Source organism: Lytechinus variegatus, chromosome 5 (genome assembly GCF_018143015.1).
Source record: "Lytechinus variegatus isolate NC3 chromosome 5, Lvar_3.0, whole genome shotgun sequence".
NCBI lineage: Eukaryota > Metazoa > Echinodermata > Echinoidea > Temnopleuroida > Toxopneustidae > Lytechinus > Lytechinus variegatus.
In genome coordinates, this window is record NC_054744.1 from 8,931,368 (window position 1) to 8,953,402 (window position 22,035).

General features: G+C 38.7%; 1 protein-coding gene across 1 annotated transcript; it reads left to right on the plus strand.

The window, feature by feature from the left end:
* Positions 1–12,152: 12,152 nt before the first annotated feature.
* On the plus strand, positions 12,153–17,217 carry LOC121414854 (fibrinogen C domain-containing protein 1-like). Its single transcript, XM_041607908.1, has 5 exons — positions 12,153–12,162; positions 12,738–12,920; positions 14,369–14,526; positions 15,690–15,951; positions 16,912–17,217. The coding sequence occupies exons 1-5, from the start codon at positions 12,153–12,155 to the stop codon at positions 17,157–17,159; spliced, it is 861 nt and encodes a 286-aa protein (XP_041463842.1). The 3' UTR covers positions 17,160–17,217.
* The last annotated feature ends 4,818 nt before the right edge of the window (positions 17,218–22,035 follow it).

Genomic DNA, 22,035 nt, shown 5'->3' on the forward strand with positions numbered 1-22,035 from the left:
CTCGTAAAATTACGTTATGCATTTGGTCGCATTTCATAAGTTGGGTATGCGATAAGGGTGGCGGATGAACAAATTTCCACGCAGTGCCGTGGATAAATTGTAGCTACATCTCAGCTCCATCGCCAAATTTGTTATGCGAGGTCTCATTTTGAAGCTAGAACTAAAGGCTAAATATATTGGTTTAAAATTAGATCAATACAATATCAGCAACAGAAACTACAGCACATTAAGTTTGAAGTTACGGGGTGCATAGCTGCAGAGCCTGTGGGTGCGGTGAATAACTATATGTTGAAATGTGACGCTTGACTCACGATTTTTGTTCATTTAAAGCAAATTGTTGAGTAAAATGCGGCTACTTTACAAGATAAAGTTTAATTATTGTCAAAAAACTTTTGGAATTATTCCTATACAGTTAAATTATTAATGATCTGCCTAATTGATATACTCGATCAAAATGTTAGCCAATAATACAACTTTTTTTCTTAATTTCTTTCAATTTCACTTTATTTTTTTAAGACTATAGGCAGCACTTTTTAAAGTTGAGTTCATTTATATACAAGGTATAGGTTTGGATGTGAATTTTGTTAAGTTAATTAAACTTGATTGAATAATAACTTAAACATGTAGGCCTATTATTAAGTCATGATATATTTTGATATGTAGATATTGACTGTCAGCATCTTATTCAGTTTAAATAAAAAGAACAACTAAACTTGTATTTTTGCGATAAGTTTTTTTTCTGTCCATGGTATAGTGACTTTGCCAGTCATGTAAGTGTGACAGTCATATTTTGTTGTTGAATAATTGCGAAATTAAACATTAAAATTAGATGTAATTAATAATATTTTTTTCTTCTCATTTCATTTATTTATATTTCAAATTCTCATTAAAAACATCGGGGGGGGGGGCACTTCCATTGACGAGTAGATACCATGCGCGACCATGGGGTCTCGAAATGCACCCTAAACAATTATTTATATTCTGAAAATGCACCCCTTAACAAGTAATGGCGTGTGAATCATACCGTACCCTTGACAAGTATTCCCTGAATTGAACTCCTAAAAAAGTACAGCAATGTTTTGTTATTTGTCAGGGACGTCGGTTTTACCTTTACCTATTAAAAAATTCATTGGGTTTCGTACTGCCCAAGCGGCATATGTACATGTCAAATCCGTCTCTTTTTTAACTACTTCATTTTTCATTTTGTTCTTTGTCTCTGTTTTTTTTTCATTGCACTAAAGAATCATGGGGTGGCAGCTCCCGTCCCGCCGCTGCATCTCTACCCGTTCCATGCATGCACTGTTCATTTGTACCGCCGCCGAAACAGATAAATGTGATTATTAACAAACTATTGAGCCAACGGTAAAGATGGAAATAAAATTATGGAGTTATGGAATACCCTCGGATGACGGGGTATAAAAAAAATTTAGTGGAGTCATAATGATAATATTTAGGTTTACTACCTGGGATGTCTAGCTGCCAGAGCACGTCACATCTGGGGCTCTTCACACAAAACTTACGATTGATTTGCATTGCCATGCGCAATAAAAAAATCAAACGCACGATTTATCAATCGCTAACATTTGTGTTACGGGACTCAGAAGTACTTTGAAGGTGCAAGCCCTATAGAATCCATCGACACACTGTACTTTATCTACGTGATTTTGATAATGTTTGCAGACCATTATTAAATACCAGAGATGAGGGGGTGCTTGGTTTCTCGTCTATAGTAGTCTGCATAAGTTAGACAATGATAGCAATCAGGCGCGGCGGAACACTTTCAGTTTTGGGGGGCAAAATCCCGAAGGGGGCACAATATATTTGACAGCGTGAGATACCCAAGCGATCGAGCGGGAGAGGGGGTTGGACCCCCCGTACGGACTTTGTGTAAAAATGGAGTATAAAAGTTGCGTTTCTAAGAGAATTCAAAAATAAATTTCTTGAGAATTAAACATAGAATTCACTACGAAAGACTATACTCAGAGTTTATGAGAACCTATAAAATCTACGCGCAAAATGTGGTTTTTGTGTCTGATCAATTAAATTACGTATTACGCTTATATTGACTCAAAAAACCAGAAATTACATTTTTCATGCATTATCCTTTCAGAAATATTTATGTACAGTTACATACACGGACGACGCAAGAGAGCACAATTATCATAAGTTTCAAGGAGTGGAACACGAAACTGAAGTGGCTTCGCGATGCACTATGTAGGCCACACCGTTATGAATATTTTGTTTTATTATTTCTATATATTCAGAGGCAGATCTAGGATTTTCCAAGGGGGCACATTTTTCCGAGGACAAATTTGACAAGCGAAAATATGGTCCTTTTAAAAGGGGGCACACGTGTTATAACGGTATTTTTTACATTAAAAATATTAATTGTGCCTCTAAAGGGAGGGGGGGGGGGCACAGCCGGTCCCTGCTGGATCCTTCAGTGTGCATCTTGTTAATGATCATAATGATATTTCTCTGATCAATTTTCAGGACACAACACACGATTTCCGAAAATAATACCTCACGCTCGCATTTTTTGTAGGGCTATAGTTTTGTTACGACTATAGATACCAACAAAAATTAGCTTTGAGCTGCCGATCGATCGGGGAAATGTGGATGAAAGTATTGTTCACCCCGGCCCCCCTATAATGAAAGCTGGATCCGCCCCAGAATATTGTTTAAAAAATGGGGAAAACACTAGGCCACGCTGTATTTGTCCTTTTTTATTGATAAATACATTGAGGCAGTATATTGACAAATAATTAGTGGAATAGATCTTATAGGCCTAGTATAGTACGCAGAAAGCAAAATGAAGAAAATGGCGGCCAAGCTAGTTCAATACAAAGTGATTTTCCTTTCCTTTAAAAAATGTACTACTTGTATATCTTCTTTTTATCACAACACGTGATAATGATGAACAAATCAAAATACAGAACCTGAAGAAATTGATAACAATTCAGTGAATCGGAAACGAAACAAAAATAGGGGGAAAAATATGAAAAAAATAATAGCCCTTTCACAAGCAACCATAATTCTCCCTCCCTCCAGAAAATACAGATAAACGAAGCAAAGATGAAAGCAAGGAAAGGGAAGGAAAGCCGTCTTTCGGCACTCTGCCAGATATCCAGATGTCAATCTCCGCGATTTGAAAAACAAACGTGCATAACATCCCAATATTCATGATGGTCATTTGAAGAAGTTCCTTGGAATTGGTTGTTTCCAAGTAATTTGTATGTGCATTCGAGGGACTCATGGACTGCACGATTGTACATGCTTCTACGGAAAATGAATGAAAAAGTCGCATAAGTAAAGACCGCCGTTCAATCGGTATACCGTCTGTACATAGCCGGTATACAACTATACACACAGATCGGCACGTGAGACTCGAGCGAAGGCGATAGATATGAATATTCATGAGGAGGTATTGATGTCATTTGGTCTCGAGGTGGCGCTCTTTATTTTTTATGTCAATTCTAATATATGAATCAAATGAAAGCTCACTCGGCAAAACTTCTCTTCTTTATATATTTTTTAAGAACAAAAACAGTTCTTTCTGACCAATGCAATACATTGTATGGACTCAGAACTTGTTTATGAATATTACGAAAAGCGGAGAGTGAAATATAAAAAAAAGTTTTGAAATAAACAAATGTCACATTATACCTTTAAGCATAAGAAGCATAACAACAGAAACAACATACATTCTAACATTGTCTAATGAATGTCATTTGAAATTCAAAATGTCATACTGTTCTGACGTGGCAGACGTCGATAAGCACTTAAATCCCCATTTTATGCAAATCATTTCTGACCTCAGCATTGGAGATAGTCAGTCCCTGATTATCCATGCATAGGCAAAACGTTTCATATTTTGTAACTGGAGGTCAAAGAAATATGACCTGCTTAATTATTGTCTAACAATTTTGAACTTTTCTGAATATTTAAAACATTACTCGATTTATGTGTTTCCTTTGGCATGTTTTGTATGGCTGGGAAGCACTTTCGGATGACCCCTTCAAAATCTTCTTTTTTCTTTACATATTTTCTGGAGAAAATGTGACCATAACTAGGAAATGATGAATATCAAATTCCAGGAAATATTCATTTGTAACTAATCATGAATTAACAAACTACGGCAGTTCATAATGTACATTATGTAACATTATTTAGAAGAAAACAATTACATTCCAATAGCGGATGTGGTTGACGGTACACCATGTGGAGTTTTCGAAAAAGTGGACAGAGGAAGAAGTGAAATTGATAGGAGGAAGTAGACAGTTGATAGTCGAGTAATTTTTTGTTCAAATGAGCGTAGTCCTGATAAAGACAGTAAACCAGAAAAGGTTGAAGACTTGAGATGCTTGATTAGTTGATAGATGAGTACTCCTGCTCTGCACTCAATTCGCCGACTCAAGCTAGCATCTTCTCATTTATCCAATAAGCAACTACTCAAGCCTCTATAACTCTTTAAACTTTTCGGTTTTACAGCTATTTTCATATTCCATATGTTGCTCGAGTAACTAGCGTTCACGCGCGTTGGTGATATCGGGTCCGGGGAGCATTTCATAAAAGGACTTGTCGGACGTTTTATCCGCCAAGTCCTGTTTTATCCGACAGTTGCTATGGTAACAATGCTTCTCAACCTATCAGAATACAGGAAAGTTGTAAAGATCTGACAACTTGTCGGACGAAAATATTGATGAAACACCACCCCGGTCCGAGCGTTTCTGGGCGACCGCGCGTTTGTTAGCCGACACAGCATTGGTGAACCGCTTTCATTCGGTTTTAGTCTGAAATGTATTCATTAAAAGGTTAAACGTTATCACACTGTAATAAGATGGAAAAGGGGCTTATCAAAGGTATGTTTCACAGAGGGACATATTCGTCAAAAGACGCAAGGCTTACTATGATGTGTAATTGCCCCATTAGGGGCGAAATTTTTTAATTTTTGACAATGGAAATGACAATTCTTAGGCAGAAAAGTGCCTTCATCGTTTAATTTTGTCCTTAAATAATATAATTTTTTCTACTTTTAGGGGGGCACATGGGGGGGGGGGCAAAATCTCGTTTTGAAAATCTCGTTTTGCCCCCCCCCCCATTTTTTTTTTTTTGGGGGGGGGGCAAGTGCCGCCCCCCCCCCCTGCCTCCCGCTTCCAGCGCCCTTGATAGCAATATCCCAAGGCATTGACGACGGCGCCGTCTTTATTAAATCCTGAAAAACCTTACAAATAAATAATGGTAATTAAGGCTCACTGATCATGGATTCCATATCACATCACGAAGGTCAAAGGTCATTAGATTCATCGAACCACTAATATAATGCTGATGTAGCATTGCAAAACACAAAACATGATTTAGAGTAAATACGTAAATAATATAATTATATAATCGTTATCAAATATCGACAGCTAATCTGCTTCCGGTCTTTGAATTGGGGAAAGACTGAAATGTCATGTGGAGTCAATAAACTTTAACCATGTTAAGGTATCAGCATATAAATCAAAGGTTTGAATATAATTTTATATTCAAATCTAAGTCTGATTACCAGGTATATCAGCGACTAGATTTGTATAATGTCAAGTCACTCTATAAAGGACAAAGTTCATTTCATATCAACTGTATATCAAAATGTATACATTCTTCGTTCTAAAGCATTTTTATATTTTAACGAAACCTTTGTGAGAATATATCGGATATCGACAATTACATGAAATATGTTACCCAGTCAAATTGAAAGTCAATTCAGATCAAAAACTTCGACTAAAGTTTATATTATAGTTATCTTAATTTCAAAAGTAAATGGTCATATCCATTCGTGTGCCTATTCCTTTAGGCTTATATGAACATGATGAAGAAAATCAATTATAAGGGCATCATCTCACTAGATGGAAATTTTGATTTCAGGGATAATTAAAGGGGCATTGAAGCCAACAGCCAAAATGCGTCCACGACCTCAGCTTTAATGACCTTGGATTATCAAAACTAATCACAATATCAAAAAATAACGGGGAAAACGGGGAAATGTTTGATATTTCATTGTCGAACGTGTGTTATGGAGGCGAGAATGCTATAGGCGTTCCACACCTGTCATAATAAAGGAGAGAGCTAAAAAGGGAATATAATAAAGGGCGATAATTTTTATAGCTTTCACCGAACATAAAAAAACCCTTGAAAGATGGTCTAGATTACAGACTACGCAAAAAAGTACGTGACACTCTCCACTTCCCAAGATTTAATTGCCAATTGAGTAGCCACATAAAAATAATGGACCCTATATCTGGGGATCGCCTTGCGCACGTTTCGAATATGCGAATATGCATGCTAATATTAATTCATTACCAAACCTGACGACCAGGGGCCCGTTGCAGAAAGAGTTGCGTTTAAACGCAAGCCAAAAATCAATCGCAAGTCCTAAATGCGTGTTGTTCATTAGTAGAAAATGAAGTTGCGCATGAGTTTTAGAGTTACGATTGATTGCAACTCTTTCTGCAACAGGACCCTGCCTGGGCGACAAGGCTGAGCATGCGGAGCCAATGAAAATCGAGAACACCACAGGAGTAGCCGTAAAGGCCTGATTACCATAATCGTAAACTTGATGAAATCGCCCACCTTTTTCGATAGATACGATGGCAAGAGATGTCAAAACAGAACTATTGCCATTATATTATTTCGCTGAGGATTAATCCTCATCCGAAACTCCCACTATAGCTATGGCTTTTTGTAGATGTAGAAGTGTTTTCGCTATCGTCCTTGCTATCTCTCAGCTCAACAAGGGTAAGTGTGACCAAGACGAATTTTTCATGTGCCATTGAAAAATAGACAAACGAGGAAGATGAATTGAAGTGCATGGAAATAAATGAGATACAGAATTTCTCAGTCCGGCAAGCTGCCGGAGAACTACAAAGCAAAGATTGGTGTTCTTCAAGAATGCTTGCTGTCACCGATTCTTTTCCTCCTAGCCACTTAGTTGAACATGAAGATCACCATATCAAGCAGGGGTAACGACATTCGCTGGATCCAAGATTGGAAATAAACAACAGAAGAACAAACAAACAAACAAACACACTTCTACTATTATTTGGTCTACCATCAGTTCGTCCAATATCCACACGGTCTAATTGCCATTTCGTCCACTCACCATTTTGTATAATAACCACTTGGTCCAATAGCCGTTAAGTCCATATATCATTTGGTCTAATTAGACTAAGTGTTAATTGGGCAAAATTAATGAAAACAAAACGAATATTAGACCAACTGGTTGTGAAACGAAGTGGTCAAAGACGAACTGGTGATTAGACGAATTAGTGATGATTGGACAAATGGTTGTTAGACGAAATGTTGATGGACGTAATGGCATTAGAGTAAATGAAGGTAGACCATGTGGTGAGTGGATAAATTGGCAGTGGACGAATTGACAATTTACCGAAAAGGTTCCGCAACAGGAACTAAGCTTCGAATCTTTAGATTATATTGCATGTATAAGTGCTGATCTACGGATGTAAAACCTGGGGCGGTATTCTGAAAGCACAATTAGCGGTCAATTAGCATTTTGGTATTCTGAAAAGTCACCTAAGTGCCCCTTTCCTTATATTTGGCAGGGTTGCGTTGCGCGCACTTGCAATAGTACGCGTTATGACCGCGCGAAGACTTAAAGATAAATTCCAGTTTTGGTAACGATCTCAAAATGACTTTTTACAGAATCTAATATAATGACCACCCAAGTGTCTGTTTGTATGAATAAAAAATATGCGCCAAAGGATTCTGGAAGAAATCGTGTAATTGCTGAGAAATCAGCAAAATAAGCGCAGATTCGGTCACTTCCGTCGGGTCTTTATTCCAGCAATAATAATACACTGTCCCACGTGCGCCTATCTGTGTTGGTTATCTTCAGTGTGAACATTTTTCAGCGTAGATTTCAAGATTTCACAAAGTTCAGTTTATGTAACTGTACCAGATCTAGATCCTCGATGATATACTGACAATTAAGCCTGGTTTTACAGACTTTCTCATGAAATCAGTGTTTACTACAACTACTGGAATTTCTCTTTAATTGAGTAGTTACGAGACTTTTGGTATTCTGAAAAGTCTTATAGCGCTCAATTAGCGGACTTTCCAGTGGGGAAAGAAAATGGTGATAAGAAGGCCATTATGTCTCATCATATCTTGATAAATGTGGCTTTCATTTCGTATAAATATCATCAAATCGGTTTAATACTAGGAGGAAGGAAGATAATAAAGGAGAGAGCTAAAAAGGGAATATAATAAAGGGCGATAATGTGGTATATAGAAACAAGTAAGATAAGGAATAGGGACTATATTTGGTAATAAAGAAATTAGATAAGGGTAAAAGAGAAACAGAAATTGTGTACTTGTGGGGAAAATATGACTATTATTTTCTATATTTTCTTTTATTATTAGCTTCATAAACTATTTTGTTTTTGCACACTTTTTTTGACAATAATGAAATTGCCAAATCTCGGTAGATGCAGCAAGGGATTAATTAAATCTTGTTTCTGACAATGAAAAAATAAGCATAGACCCCTTTAATATTTAAACGAATATAGAATAAAATACAAAAGAAAAAATAGTGAGTGATGCCATCGTTTTCCCCACCTATAAAAACCTATAAATGTCATAAAGTTTGTACATTAAATTTTAATAAAATTTCGGCTTTCTTTTTAAATAATGCTTGTTGATTTTTAAAATATGTTTATTCAAATTTTGTTGGAAAAGATTTCTCATATAAATGAAAGGTATGTAGTGTTTAAAATAAGTAGGAATTAAGTTAAAGAAGCCCCCCCCCCCCCATCATGGCCCCGAGACAGAGGCAAATAAAATATTATAAACAAGTGGAATGCCTCTGGCATTCCACGCGGTTCAATATAGAAGCAGTGCTGACCGTAAAAAAACTACTCTAACTCGCACAAGATGTTCAGTGATACATGGTTACTCTTATGTCCACTTTTTATGAACTAGACCAATAAACTTACAGAGATATGATGGTTATTCAACAAAAAAACCCAACATGGCCAAAGTTCATTGGCCTTACATGACCTTTGACCTTGATCATGTGACTTGAAACTCGCACAGGATGTTCAGTGATACATGTACTTGATTACTCTTATGTCCAAGATTCATGAATCAGATCCATAAAATTTCAGTTATGATGGTAATTCAACAGATACATCCAATTCGGCCAAAGTTCATTGACCTTTGACCTTGGTCATGTGACCTGAAATGCGCACAGGATGTTCAGTGATACTTGATTACTCTAATGTCCAAGTTTAACGAACTAGACCAATAAACATTCAAAGTTATGATGGTAATTCAACAGATACCCCCGATTCGGCCAAAGTTCATTGACCCTAAATGGCCTTTGACCTTAATCATGAGACCTGGAACTTGCACAAAATGTTCAGTGATGCTTGATTACTAATATGTCCATGTTTCATGAATCAGATCCATAAACTTTCAAAGTTATGATGGGAATTCAACAGATACCCCCAATTCGGCCAAAGTTCATTGACCCTAAATGACCTTTGACCTTGGTCATGTGACATAAAACTCACGCAGGATGTTCAGTGATAATTGATTAACCTTATGTCCAAGTTTCATGAACTAGGTCCATATATTTTCTAAGTTATGATGACATTTCAAAAACTTAACCTCAGGTTAAGATTTCGATGTTGATTCCTCCAACATGGTCTTAGTTCATTGACCCTAAATGACCTTTGACCTTGGTCATGTGACATGAAACTCTGATAGGATGTTCAGTAATACTTAATTAACCTTATGGCCAAGTTTCATGAACTAGGTCCATATACTTTCTAAGTTATGATGTCATTTCAAAAACTTAACCTCAGGTTAAGATTTGATGTTGACGCCGCCGCCGCCGTCGGAAAAGCGGCGCCTATAGTCTCACTCTGCTATGCAGGTGAGACAAAAAAAACGAAAAAGAGAGAAAGCTACAAATAGTTTCAAATAGGGGGATGTGAAAATCAGAACGCGTTCAAAAAAAAGAGAAAAGCACAAAGGCACAATAAATGAGAGAGAAAGAGAAAAGACAACAGTTAATTTCAACAACATAACGAACCTCTATTCTCAGATGCAAATGCTTTAGCATTTCAGCAAAAATTCTTTTTATCAAGATCGTGGTGCAGTGCACCTGCAGCAGCCGGGCGCCGCGCTGCAAGGCAGCAAAGTGAAGAGACACTGCGCGCTAGGAGAAAATTTTATGTTGTAAAAGCGCATTACTTTGATTGGCTAATTCGGCTCAGTAGGGGAGTGGCCTAAAGGGACTTTTTTTTAATTATATTTTTATTGGAGAATCATCGAGGATCACAATATATACAAACAATTTTTACATGATTAGAAAACAAAATCAATAAGGCAGAATAACAGCAAAATGGTGCATTGATCAAACTTTTCAAATAGTGGAAAATCTTCTTTCTTTTATGAAAATCTTGCAATCCAAGACAATTAAAAGTATGCAACTTTGAAGCCATCATGTAGGATCTGGATTAATCACAAATACTAAAAGCCAAGATATTTGAATACTACATGTACATGTATGTTGAACTCCACTGTAAAAACAAATTGACAAGAAAACTGCATTGAGCACACTACTCCTAATGAAAAAAAACATTCTGCCACAACATATAATAAATTGGAAAAATTAACATAAATAAAAATAATTACAGTACCAAAAGACAAGAAAAATGGGTTGCACTAAATCGTAGGATATGGCCTCAAATCACATCACAGCCAAAACCAAAAATGCAAACAACAGGGGATATAGCAATCCCAAACAGGAAATAGATTTTCTTTTGAAAAATACCTGACTTACCAACTGTATACTGTATTCTGTAATATTTGAGCAGCAATGCATACTGTGACATTCGAACCGCAATAGTATATACATATGCAAGCATAAAAAATACCTCTGAAGCTTTCGAATCAATACTGTATAACAGATGACCATCTGATAGAATCTAAATCATTTCAAACATTCACTTCACAAAAAGAAGAAAAATTTCTAGACCAATCCAAACAGATAAACCTAACCAAAGAATTTACTGTAAAAGTGACCAACAAACAAAAATATTTTTAAGCGAAATAGTCTTAGGCCTACAATACCAAAAAATTGTAAGGCCAAAACTGCCCACAATACATGTTTACATGTAAATAATTCATATCACCGTTGAAGTTCTTCATAACAAATGTGACAAAAACTGGATAATACAACTGGAATCTTATAGTGTGTGTAGTGTTTAATGTTCAGTTATACGTTGATCAACTTCCCGTCCGCATCCCTGTAGCAGAGTTTATCAGGAAAAACAAAGAATGGCTCTTTGCCTTCGTCTTTCAGCCGCTTGAATGAGACTGCCTTATTCTTCCTCAGCTGGAGCACACGGTGTGACAGGTCCTCTGCGACGAAAACCTTCTGCTCCTTGCAGACTGACTTGGTCATCTTTAACTTGTCGATGCAAGCTTTTCGTGCATTCTCTTTAAGCATGTAAGAAGCAAAACCTAGGTGGATACTCCTAGGATGTCTTGATGAATTGACATTTCCCTGGGGCTGTGGGAGGTAAGTAGGCGTACGATGACATCTCTGGATGTCTTGGATGACTCCTTCCGGCACATTTGCGAACCTCAGGAAATCTGCTACCTTCTGTTTGCAGTTCTCCTTGTTGGATTCCTGAATACCCAAAATCACCAGATTGTTTCTACGGGAGCGGTTCTCCAGATCGTCAATTTTCTGCTCCAGTTTCCCATTCTCTTCTTTCAGTGAATTGAGAGACGCTTTCAGATTTTCAACCTCAAAACCCAGACCTTTGATCTTCTCTTCGTGTTCGGTGACCTTTGAGGTAAGATCTCCTAACTTTCTATCGAGAATCGACTCTATGCGTGCATCCTGTCTATCCTCAAAGTCTGAGAAAAACTTAATAAACCACTGTGGTGCATGCTCACTAGTTGATAACTCACCGGGCGGTGCGGGCGTTGGTGAGCTGCATACCAGAATGCCCCTCTTGGCTGAGGAGATGTTGACTGCAGTGTCCCCGGCAATCCCGGGGGAGTCACGAAGAGGTGCTACGTCCACGTGCTCGTCGTTTAACTTAAACTTCTTCGAAAGAGGTGAAGCAGATTCCATGATTGTACGTAAAAATAGCTCCAGTAAATAAATAGATGTATAGCAGAGTGTCACAGAAGAAACATCGCTAAAAATCAACAATTTTAATGTCACTTTGATTCGTCACCGGTTATAATTCCTGTCTGAAATTGCTCGCTACGGAAATCACATCCGCACGAAACGCGCCGCCATTTTCCTTCCAATCGGCCTAAAGGGACTTAATTGAGCGCTAATAGAGTTTTTCAGAATACGAATTTGGAGGTACATTAGCGCTCCATTAAATGGGTAACTTCAAAGGAAATTTAAGAGGAAACTTACGAGACTTTTCAGAATACCCCCCTGGAGGACAACAAAGATGATGCAGAACTAAAACCCTCCAAACATTCTTCAGCACCTGTCCGAGTGGAATGTACATGGATACTGAGATGAAATAAGACCAACCCAGACCAGTGCTTTATAGGCCTGTAGGCTTATGGCGTTTTGCTGATGGCATACGCTGCAAATTTAGCTCGAACTATTTGAATAAACCTCAAGATTTTCTTATGAGGCCTACCTACTAAACCATGGGCACTTGTATCACTTATTATTCTCGTATCATTTACAGGATGGGCATCGGCTGAGCAATCGCAGAAACAGCGAGGCGTCGATATCAATGGGAACTGCGAGCCGATCATGCAGGATGGGAAAGAAGTTCCTCAAAAGATGACGTACCGAATCGATGACAAACGTTCTTACGGCAAACGTGGGAAAGGGTCTTTCCCTGTTCAGAGGAAAGCCTGTGAAATTGGTCAGTCTACTATATAAAGTTAGCCCCATTTTTCGGGATACTTTCTTGAAATGGTTTCCCTTAAATCCTTCAGTAATAGAGATTGGCAACGAGACCCTTCGGTAGATCTTGAGCAACCGATCATGTATGTTGCTTGAAAATTATTTTTAATGTATATGTATAACACCAACATGTAGTTTGGAAGCTAACAATATAAGAGCCGAAGCGGATTCCGCTCCCCCCCCCCCACACACATCGGCATTTTCGCGATATAAAATCCGCTGCGCGAAATTTTTCTACCGCGCAGCTCGCTGATATTTTACTTGCGACGCCCGGGTAGCAAAGTTTTTTTTCCCCACACAAGTTCCAGATCCCAATGTGAATATTTGTACTTTGTAATTTTTTTATATATTACATCTTATCAATTCATTGTAAGCGCTTTGGGCCTAATGGGAAAAGCGCAGTACAAATAATAAGTTATAATAATAATATTCATGACTTGCGTCTCCGGAATAAGACTAAGAGTACGCATGTCGTTCCATGAATGAATCAGCACCCTCATTGCTATTAATGACAAGAAAAAAGGGATTAACTTTATCTCATTGGTTTAACGTAAGTAAACGTTAAATTCGGAATTAACCAGTTCTAAGTTAACCATGAATATATTCTCCATCTTACGCATAAATTTGCATAATTGATTCATTTAAAAAATCGTATTATTTCGGAAAAATGAAATTAACCATACAATCTTGTAGATTTTATCGCACGCTACCCCTGTGCAATTTTTCGCTGCTCTCGCGCGATCGGCGGCCGAGGTCTCGAAAGTGATATGGGTCCAAATATCCCGGCTAGTCATATTTAACATGTTTTAAAGGGGAATCCAGCCTTGGCCATAGAATGTTGTGTTAGGGAGGAGGAAAATAAAGTAAACAGAATGGTGAAAGTTTGAAAGAAATCGGACAAGCAATAAGAAAGATATGGCTGCTTTAGAATTGAGATCACTAATACTATATATATTTCAAATTGGCAACTGGGTAAGTAAATTATGACAAGGGGCAAGGACAACTTTCCCATACGTCATGTTCTTTATTATCAGGGATTTGTGGTTTTCTCCTAATTACTCATTCCCCTGGGCAGTAATCTAATTATAACCCATGTATATTGTTTTATGTCCTCATAAAAGAAAAATATAATTTGAAACAAAACTTTTTGGAAAAATGACATTTTAGCCATAATACGTATTGCAGTACATGGAAGAGAAGCCATTGCCTTACATCACTATGACATCCCATATGCGGCCAATTTGAAATTTCCATGTGTATAGTGATTACCAATATTTACGACTTTTAAAAAATTCATAACTTTCTTGTTGTTTGTCCAATATTGTTCAAACTTTCACCTATAAACTTGTCTGATTTTTCTTTATAAAAACAAGTTTTTATTTGGGTTGGATTCCCCTTTAACTACAGAAGATGGCAGCATGTCGCCCTCTTTGGTTCCTGGGCAACCAACGGACTGTGCCGACATCCAGGCTCGTGGGGCAAACGTAAGTGGTGTGTACGCCATATACCCTGGAAAGCAGACCAACGTTTACTGTGACATGGAGACCGATGGGGGCAATTGGACGGTGAGTACATCACAGTAGGCCTACTTCTGGGGTAGAGTTTTTCCAAGACGATAACAATTGCACAATTGTTTGTGAGTAGCGTTTAACTAGGCACAAATTTTGTGGGGCCAGATAAGGCATAAATTATGCACTGTTAGAAAAATTTTCCTTAAAATAAAAGAAGTTCCTGCAGCAGAGTCTCGAGAACACCTGTCCCAGATTGCGTAATCTTGCAGGAAATTGGTATTTGGTGTATCTATAAATTTCATTAAATAAAACACCATTTCCCCTTTTAAACAGACCTGTTCTGTTAAATTGCAAAAAAAATCCTGTTTTCTGAATTCACAGAATGATTCTGTTATTGCTTTCTGCAAAGTCTTTTTTTCTGTAAAATCACGGGGGGTCAACCATGGATTTATTACGAATTATTATTTGTGATAGGTCCATGGTTTAACAGTGTGGAGAAAATTTTCTACCAAGCAGCAAGCGAGGAAAAGAAAGGAAAAAGAAAAAAAAAACGAGAGAAATGTGAAATTATTTCCTGAATATTAAACAATCGATATTTGTCGAAAAAATCAAAATTTTTGTCGTTTGCCTCGTATGCCATGTCTGACCACCACATTAACCACTAATTGGTGCATTGCGCTAGTGTCGTATACCCTGGGGGCCAGTCACGCGTGACCAAAAAACCGCGTTGAAAGGGGCATTTTTCAGTTTTGGACGCGGTCCGCGCGTGGACTCGTTAAGGGTGTAAAAAACACCGATTTTCAAGAAAAAGGGTGGTTTTGAAAGACTGGTCAATGGTAAATCGCGGGGTCAAACGTATTTGGGGTATGTTTTTTCCCAAAAGCTTTTATTCAAGACTACCCAAACGCGTGTTTAGGGTTTTTTCCCGAGGTCATGTTTTGTAACCCCCTAAAATTGTTTGGGGGTTATTTTGCACAAAGAGAAAAACTCGTTTAGGGGGTGTTTGGAAATTCCTTGGTCCGCGCGTGTGTACAGCAATATATTTGACTGCCCCCCCCCCGTCATAATTATTGAAAGAAAGGGGAGGGGGAATGTACTGTATAACAAAGGAAATCATAGAGAAAACAAGTGACATGTTGAGATGAAGGCAGAAAGGGTAACAATTTGTTAAAAGAATACACACACTTTTATTTGCTCCTTCTTGCGGAATGCAATAGGTTTTTCAACGTAGAACTGATGGTTCTCAGAATTTCAACCGTAACTGGTCTGATTACAAGACCGGTTTTGGGAGTATCTCTTCCGAGCACTGGCTCGGTAACGATATCATTCATCAGCTATCGAGTCAAAGGAATTACGAACTGCGGGTTGATCTGGAAGGCTTCAAAGGAAATACTCTATATGCCAATTACGACACCTTTCGAATTGACAATGAAACACTGGGCTACCTCCTGACTGTCAGCGGCTATTCGGGTAATACAGGTAATGAAAAAAGGTCTCCACTATATTCCGAGTATCTTTATTAAAGGTCAAGTCCACCCCAGAAAAATGTTGATTTGAATAAATAAAGAAAAATCAAGCTAGCATAATGCTGAAAATTTCATCAAAATCGGATGTAAAATAAGAAACTTATGGCATTTTAAAGTTTCGCGTTTCAACAGTTTCAATTATGTGCACAACTCAGTGAGATGCAAATGAGAGAGTCGATGATGTCACTGACTCACTATTTCTTTTGTTTTTTATTGTTTGAATTATACAATATTTCATTTTTTACAGATTTGACTATAAGGACCAACTTCACTGAACCATATAGTATTAAACAATGCTAATTCCACATGTTCAGAAGGAATAATTAATCGTTGTTTCACTTGACAATGAGGAGAAAATATGAATATTTCATATAATAAAATACAAAAGAAACAGTGAGTGGATGACATAATCAGTCTCATTTGCATACTGACCAGGATGTGCATATAACTGTTTTGTGAAATTAAGCGAAACTTTAAAATGTCATAACTTTCTTATTTTACATCCGATTTTGATGATTTTTTTTCTTTTTCTCTTTTTATTCAAATCAACTTCGTGTTGGGGTGGACTTTTCCTTTAAGAAAGTTGTATAAACTGTTTGTATGTACTGGCGTAAGACTATTCTTAGGTACCCCCACCTCCGCTACTACCCCGCTTTAATCTGAATCCGTAGTCTCAATATTCCACTCATTCTTGTTCTAAAAAGCTTTTTGATACCATGACTAAAGAGCTAAATTCTCCCTTTTCTTTCTTTTCATTCTGGTTAAGGGGATCGAGGGTCACCTTTTTTGTTCTTCTATCCTAAAAAATACTTCTAACTTCATTCACTCTTGGTTCCTTTCTTTATCCTTTTTCTACTTATTTTCCATTTCCTTTTTTATTACTCTCTTTATGTGTTCCTTCTGTTCATCACAGGCGACACACTTTGGTATCACAATGGGAGGACATTTCTTACTCCTGACATGAACAGCCAATGCGCAAGGGACTACAGGGTCGGTTGGTGGTATGGTCCTGTCGGTCATTGCTTTACTGTGGATAATAATGGTAAACCGCTTAATCAACCGGGCGGGATTTTTTGGATATCGGTGGTGACCCACAGGTTAAAGAAAAGTGAGATGAAGCTACGACCTGTACCGGATTACCCCATCAATTCGAACAATTAAGGGCAAGTCCAAGGATTTCGGTTGGTTTGAGTATGGGGAGGTGGAACTAAAGTGGTGGGGGGGGCACAGGCCAATGCTTTTTTCAGATCTTCATGGAAAAGTCATAGCCACAGATATGGGAGGCTAATCTTGCTAGTACACCAACACCTACCAGGAGAGCATTACCACGCTCCTGACGGGTGACACGAATGATCCTGACAATGTGCTGGACAGCATCCAAAAAGAAGACCAATTTCATCTCCGCCGATGCATATGTTGAAATCATCTAGATATTACCCAATACATTCTTTAGTTGAGATCTACAATTATTTCTTCACAGAGCTTGTCTGCTTCCTCAGCACCCACGTTCATGAAGTCACCTAAGAACATGGGCCCATGCAGTAACAAACGTCTCAGGGTCAATGTTCTGACTGAAATGCTTGCTAGCCAGTGCACGGACATGATGGCATGGGGGTGAACATCTTGGGGATGTGGAACTAACATTTGGAAAATTAGTTGTTGAAAGCAAAAGAAGGGGTGAATATTTCGCTTTGCTTGCCAGTCTCTTTTCTGGTATATAGTAAAAAAAAAAAAAAAAAACGCGCTGCGCTTTATATTTGTTGAACAGGCAGAAAATATGCGTCATTATGAAAACTTTACCCCTATTTTGGACACGAGCCAGGGGATCAAAGATCAACTTCATGTGTGCTCGTTCGCACGGCCTTATTAAAGTTGTTTACTTAAGGGTATGCTTGACTGGAGATGTGATACCACCGGGCGTTCCCATTATCAAAATAGGGGTGAGACCACTAAACAGGACCAATCTCAATGTATACTGGATCGTGTTACTAACCTTTATAGTAAAATATTAGTTTTTAAACATCTTTAATAGGTTTTCTTCTTCTAAATCCCTCGAAAAAATATGTTTGGTCGTCGTCTCAAGCTGATCACGCATGCGGAGAGGCCGAGCTTCACGTATTCCCCCTCTGACGTAATGGTATCGCCCATAACGTCATCCCGAGATTTTCTGATTTTGAGACACTTATTCCAATTGATTAATGATTTTGTTTTATCAAAAGCAGCGGAGTTAAATGACCAATGGCAATGAGTCTTACATAGAAATGTAGCTTAAAATCAGAGCTCTCCAGAACACTGATCCCCATGTCGATACGATTTATTGTTTTGAAATGAATAATGTCGATACAGTAGAAGTGCACAAATTCTTTGGCTTTTTCCTCGCTCTTCCATAGACTTTTAATGAAATTTGAAAACTCTTGATGAAATTTACCCTTTAAAAGCAGCGGAATTACACAACTTCTGGAAATAAATTTTACACTGAACGATAGAGAATTTTGTCCTCTATCGAATTCACCGCTCCCCATCTTGAACCATAGAGAGATATTTGAGATATCTCGACATATCGTACGGATGGTACGAATTTGATGCCAGAAATTACATGCTTAAGCTAATCCCCGCGTGTGCTCACTGCGTGCGTAACTCTTAAGTCCACCAGTTTTCATTATGCAACTTTTTTCCCACCCCCCCCCCCCCCTCGTTTGAAAATCCTGGTGCAGGCCCTGTGCTTTTATGTAAGGATTTTAAAGGTTTTCTTAATCACTGTTTATTATAATTGTGAAGTGTTGGGTTTCTAGTCCTCTCTATAAATCACGTTTAAAATATATACGTATCTCTCCCATTTACTTTGTGTGTAGGCCTACCGCCCCCCCCCCCGGGGGGGCACTCGACCAAAAAAATGGTAGGGGTGTGATGCCCCGGGCGAAGCAAAAAACGGGGGCCATGGAGCGGGCTTATTGTAAAAAGGAGGGTCCTCGGAACGGGCTTCGGAACTACAAATGTTTGTGAAAACGGGGGTCCTTGGAACGGATCTCCGTATCTCTGTGAGTGCGTATACATCCCTATGGAACGGGCAGTCGTGCATGGTGCAGCTATAGCGCGGCCTCCGCCGAGTGCGCTCGCGCTGAGGCGAAGGTCGAAGAGCGCTCTTCGGCCGCTTTTCACCAACATTGCAGCTAAGCTCCTTGTAGCAGATCAATCCGACCGGAACGGCGTAACGAAATATATGCGAAGCTTTGGAGCGGATTTCTTCTACTTTCTTCTCGATATGAAGAAAATGCTATGCCTTGGAGCGGCTTTCTTTGTTCTTTTTCTCGATAAGACAAAAGTGCTATGCCTTGGAACGGAAATTTGAGTGTAACAAGTGGAATGCCTCTGGCCGTCTCACCTGCATCACGCGGTTCAATATAGCAGCAGTGCTGACTTTGAAGACTACTCTAACTCGCACAAGATGTTCAGTGATACATGGTTACTCTTATGTCCACTTTTTATGAACTAGACCAATAAACTTACAGAGATATGATGGTTATTCAACAAAAAACCCCAACATGGCCAAAGTTCATTGACCTTACATGACCTTTGACCTTGATCATGTGACCTGAAACTCGAACAGGATGTTCAGTGATACTTGATTACTCTTATGTACAAGTTTCATGAATCAGATCCATAAACTTTCAAAGTTATGATGGTAATTCAACAGATACACCCAATTCGGCCAAATTCATTGACCTTTGACCTTGGTCATGTGACCTGAAACGCGCACAGGATGTTCAGTGATACTTGATTACTCTAATGTCCAAGTTTAATGAACTAGACCAATAAACTTTCAAAGTTATGGTGGTAATTCAACAGATACCCCCGATTCGGCAAAAGTTCATTGACCCTAAATGACCTTTGACCTTTATCATGAGACCTGAAACTTGCACAAAATTTTCAGTGATGCTTGATTACTATTGTGTCCAAGTTTCATGAATCAGATCCATAAACTTTCAAAGTTATGATGGGAATTCAACAGATATCCCCAATTCGGCCAAAGTTCATTGACCCTAAATGACCTTTGACCTTGGTCATGTGACGTGAAACTCATGTAGGATGTTTAGTGATACTTGATTAACCTAATGTCCAAGTTTCATGAACTAGGTCCATATATTTTCTAAGTTATGATGACATTTCAAAAACTTAACCTCAGGTTAAGATTTCGATGTTGATTCCTCCAACATGGTCTAAGTTCATTGACCCTAAATGACCTTTGACCTTGGTCATGTGACATGAAACTCTAATAGGATGTTCAGTAATACTTGATTAACCTTATGGCCAAGTTTTATTAACTAGGTCCATATACTTTCTAAGTTATGGCGTCATTTCAAAAACTTAACCTCAGGTTAAGATTTGATGTTGACGCCGCCGCCGCCGTCGGAAAAGCGGCGCCTATAGTCTCACTTTGCTTCGCAGGTGAGACAAAAATGGGGGTCCCCTCCGCGGCACATACCCACTATGTGCATTATATACTGAGTGCCCCCCCCCCCTCGGCCCCCGGGGGGGGGGGCACTCGACCAAAAAAAATGGTGGGGTGTGCCGCGGGCGAGACAAAAAACGGGGGCCTTGGAGCGGGCTTATTGTAAAAAGGAGGGTCCTCGGAACGGGCTTCGGAACGACAAATGTTTGTGAAAACGGGGGTCCTTGGAACGGATCGCCGTGTGAGTGCGTATGCATCCCTATGGAACGGTCATGTGTGCATGATCTATGATGCAGCTAGCGCGGCCTCCGCCGGGGAGCTCTGCGGCCGCTTTTCACCAAAATTGCGGCTCATTCAATGCGATCGGAGCGGCGTAACGAAAAATATGCGAAGCTTTGGAGCGGATTTCTCTTTTTTTTCTCGATAAGAAGAAAATGCTATGCCTTGGAACGGAAATTCGAGTGTGAAAATGGGGGTCCCCTCCGCGGCACATACCCACTTTGCATTATATACTGAGTGCCCCCCCCCCCCCACTACCCTCGCCATTTTTTCATTCAATCAATCGCGGTGTCGCGAATTCACGTGCTATAGACCAGTTCGTAGTTACTTCATGCATGGACAATTTTGGTCAAATGACCTTTCATAGGCAGATTTCAAAGCAAGATATTACAAGCTTGCCTTACATCGAAGGATTAAGAAATTTAATAGACCTGGTATTTCATAAAGCTATTCGTAAAGTTACGAACGACTTTACGCACGACTGGAACATGTTCTTAGGTCATAAATCAATTACATAGAGATATCACATAGCATAAGAAAGGATCACCAGTCGTGCGTAAAGTCATTCGTATCTTACGAACAGCTTTATGAAACACCCACCAGGTGACTAGAATAGCACACCAAAGAACACTTTATGAAAGTTGCATTCCTACTTTAAATGCATATCATAGCATGTTGCACAATGTACTTGGCAAACTGTGAAATACCAGTCGTTCGTGGACGCATTGTTGTTGTTTTTGGATGTAAATGAAAAACACCATTAAAAGAATATATGAGTAATCAAGACATCAAAGTTGGTGCTTATCTCATTAGATTTTATACCACCATGTCACTTTGATGCAAATTACCTTCCTCTGATCATGCGTAGAATCTTTTGATCATGCGCAGAAAGGAACTACGAACTGGCTTATTGCGCTCTTACAGACATGACTGAGTATACATTTACAGGGGCGCGGATCCAGGTTTTTCCATGGGGGGGGGGGCATTTTCCCGACGAAAATTTGATTCAAAGGAGGGGGGGGGGGGTCATTTGTGTAAAAACGCCATATTTACATTGAAAATACTGAAATAGCTCTAACATGTCTAAAGGGGGATTGATATCTATGTTTATGCTTGTTCTTGATGTAAAAAGATATCTACTTGAGATGTAATTCAAGAAATTTATTTGAAAATATGTAAATTGTCAAGATGCAAAGAATTCTGCAAAAAAGTGTTTTTTTTTTAAATTAGGCGGCAGCACCATTTTCAGCGTTAACCATTATTCTTACTTTCGGCATAAAAATTCGTCTTTAATACCTAAATTATGAT

What these genes read in the sequence shown, in the direction of transcription:
- LOC121414854 (XM_041607908.1), top strand. An exon ending in GAGGAAAGCCTGTGAAATTG is followed by an intron (nt 12,921 to 14,368) that starts GTCAGTCTACTA and finishes CTTTAACTACAG; the next exon opens with AAGATGGCAGCATGTCGCCC. An exon ending in CGGCTATTCGGGTAATACAG is followed by an intron (nt 15,952 to 16,911) that starts GTAATGAAAAAA and finishes TGTTCATCACAG; the next exon opens with GCGACACACTTTGGTATCAC.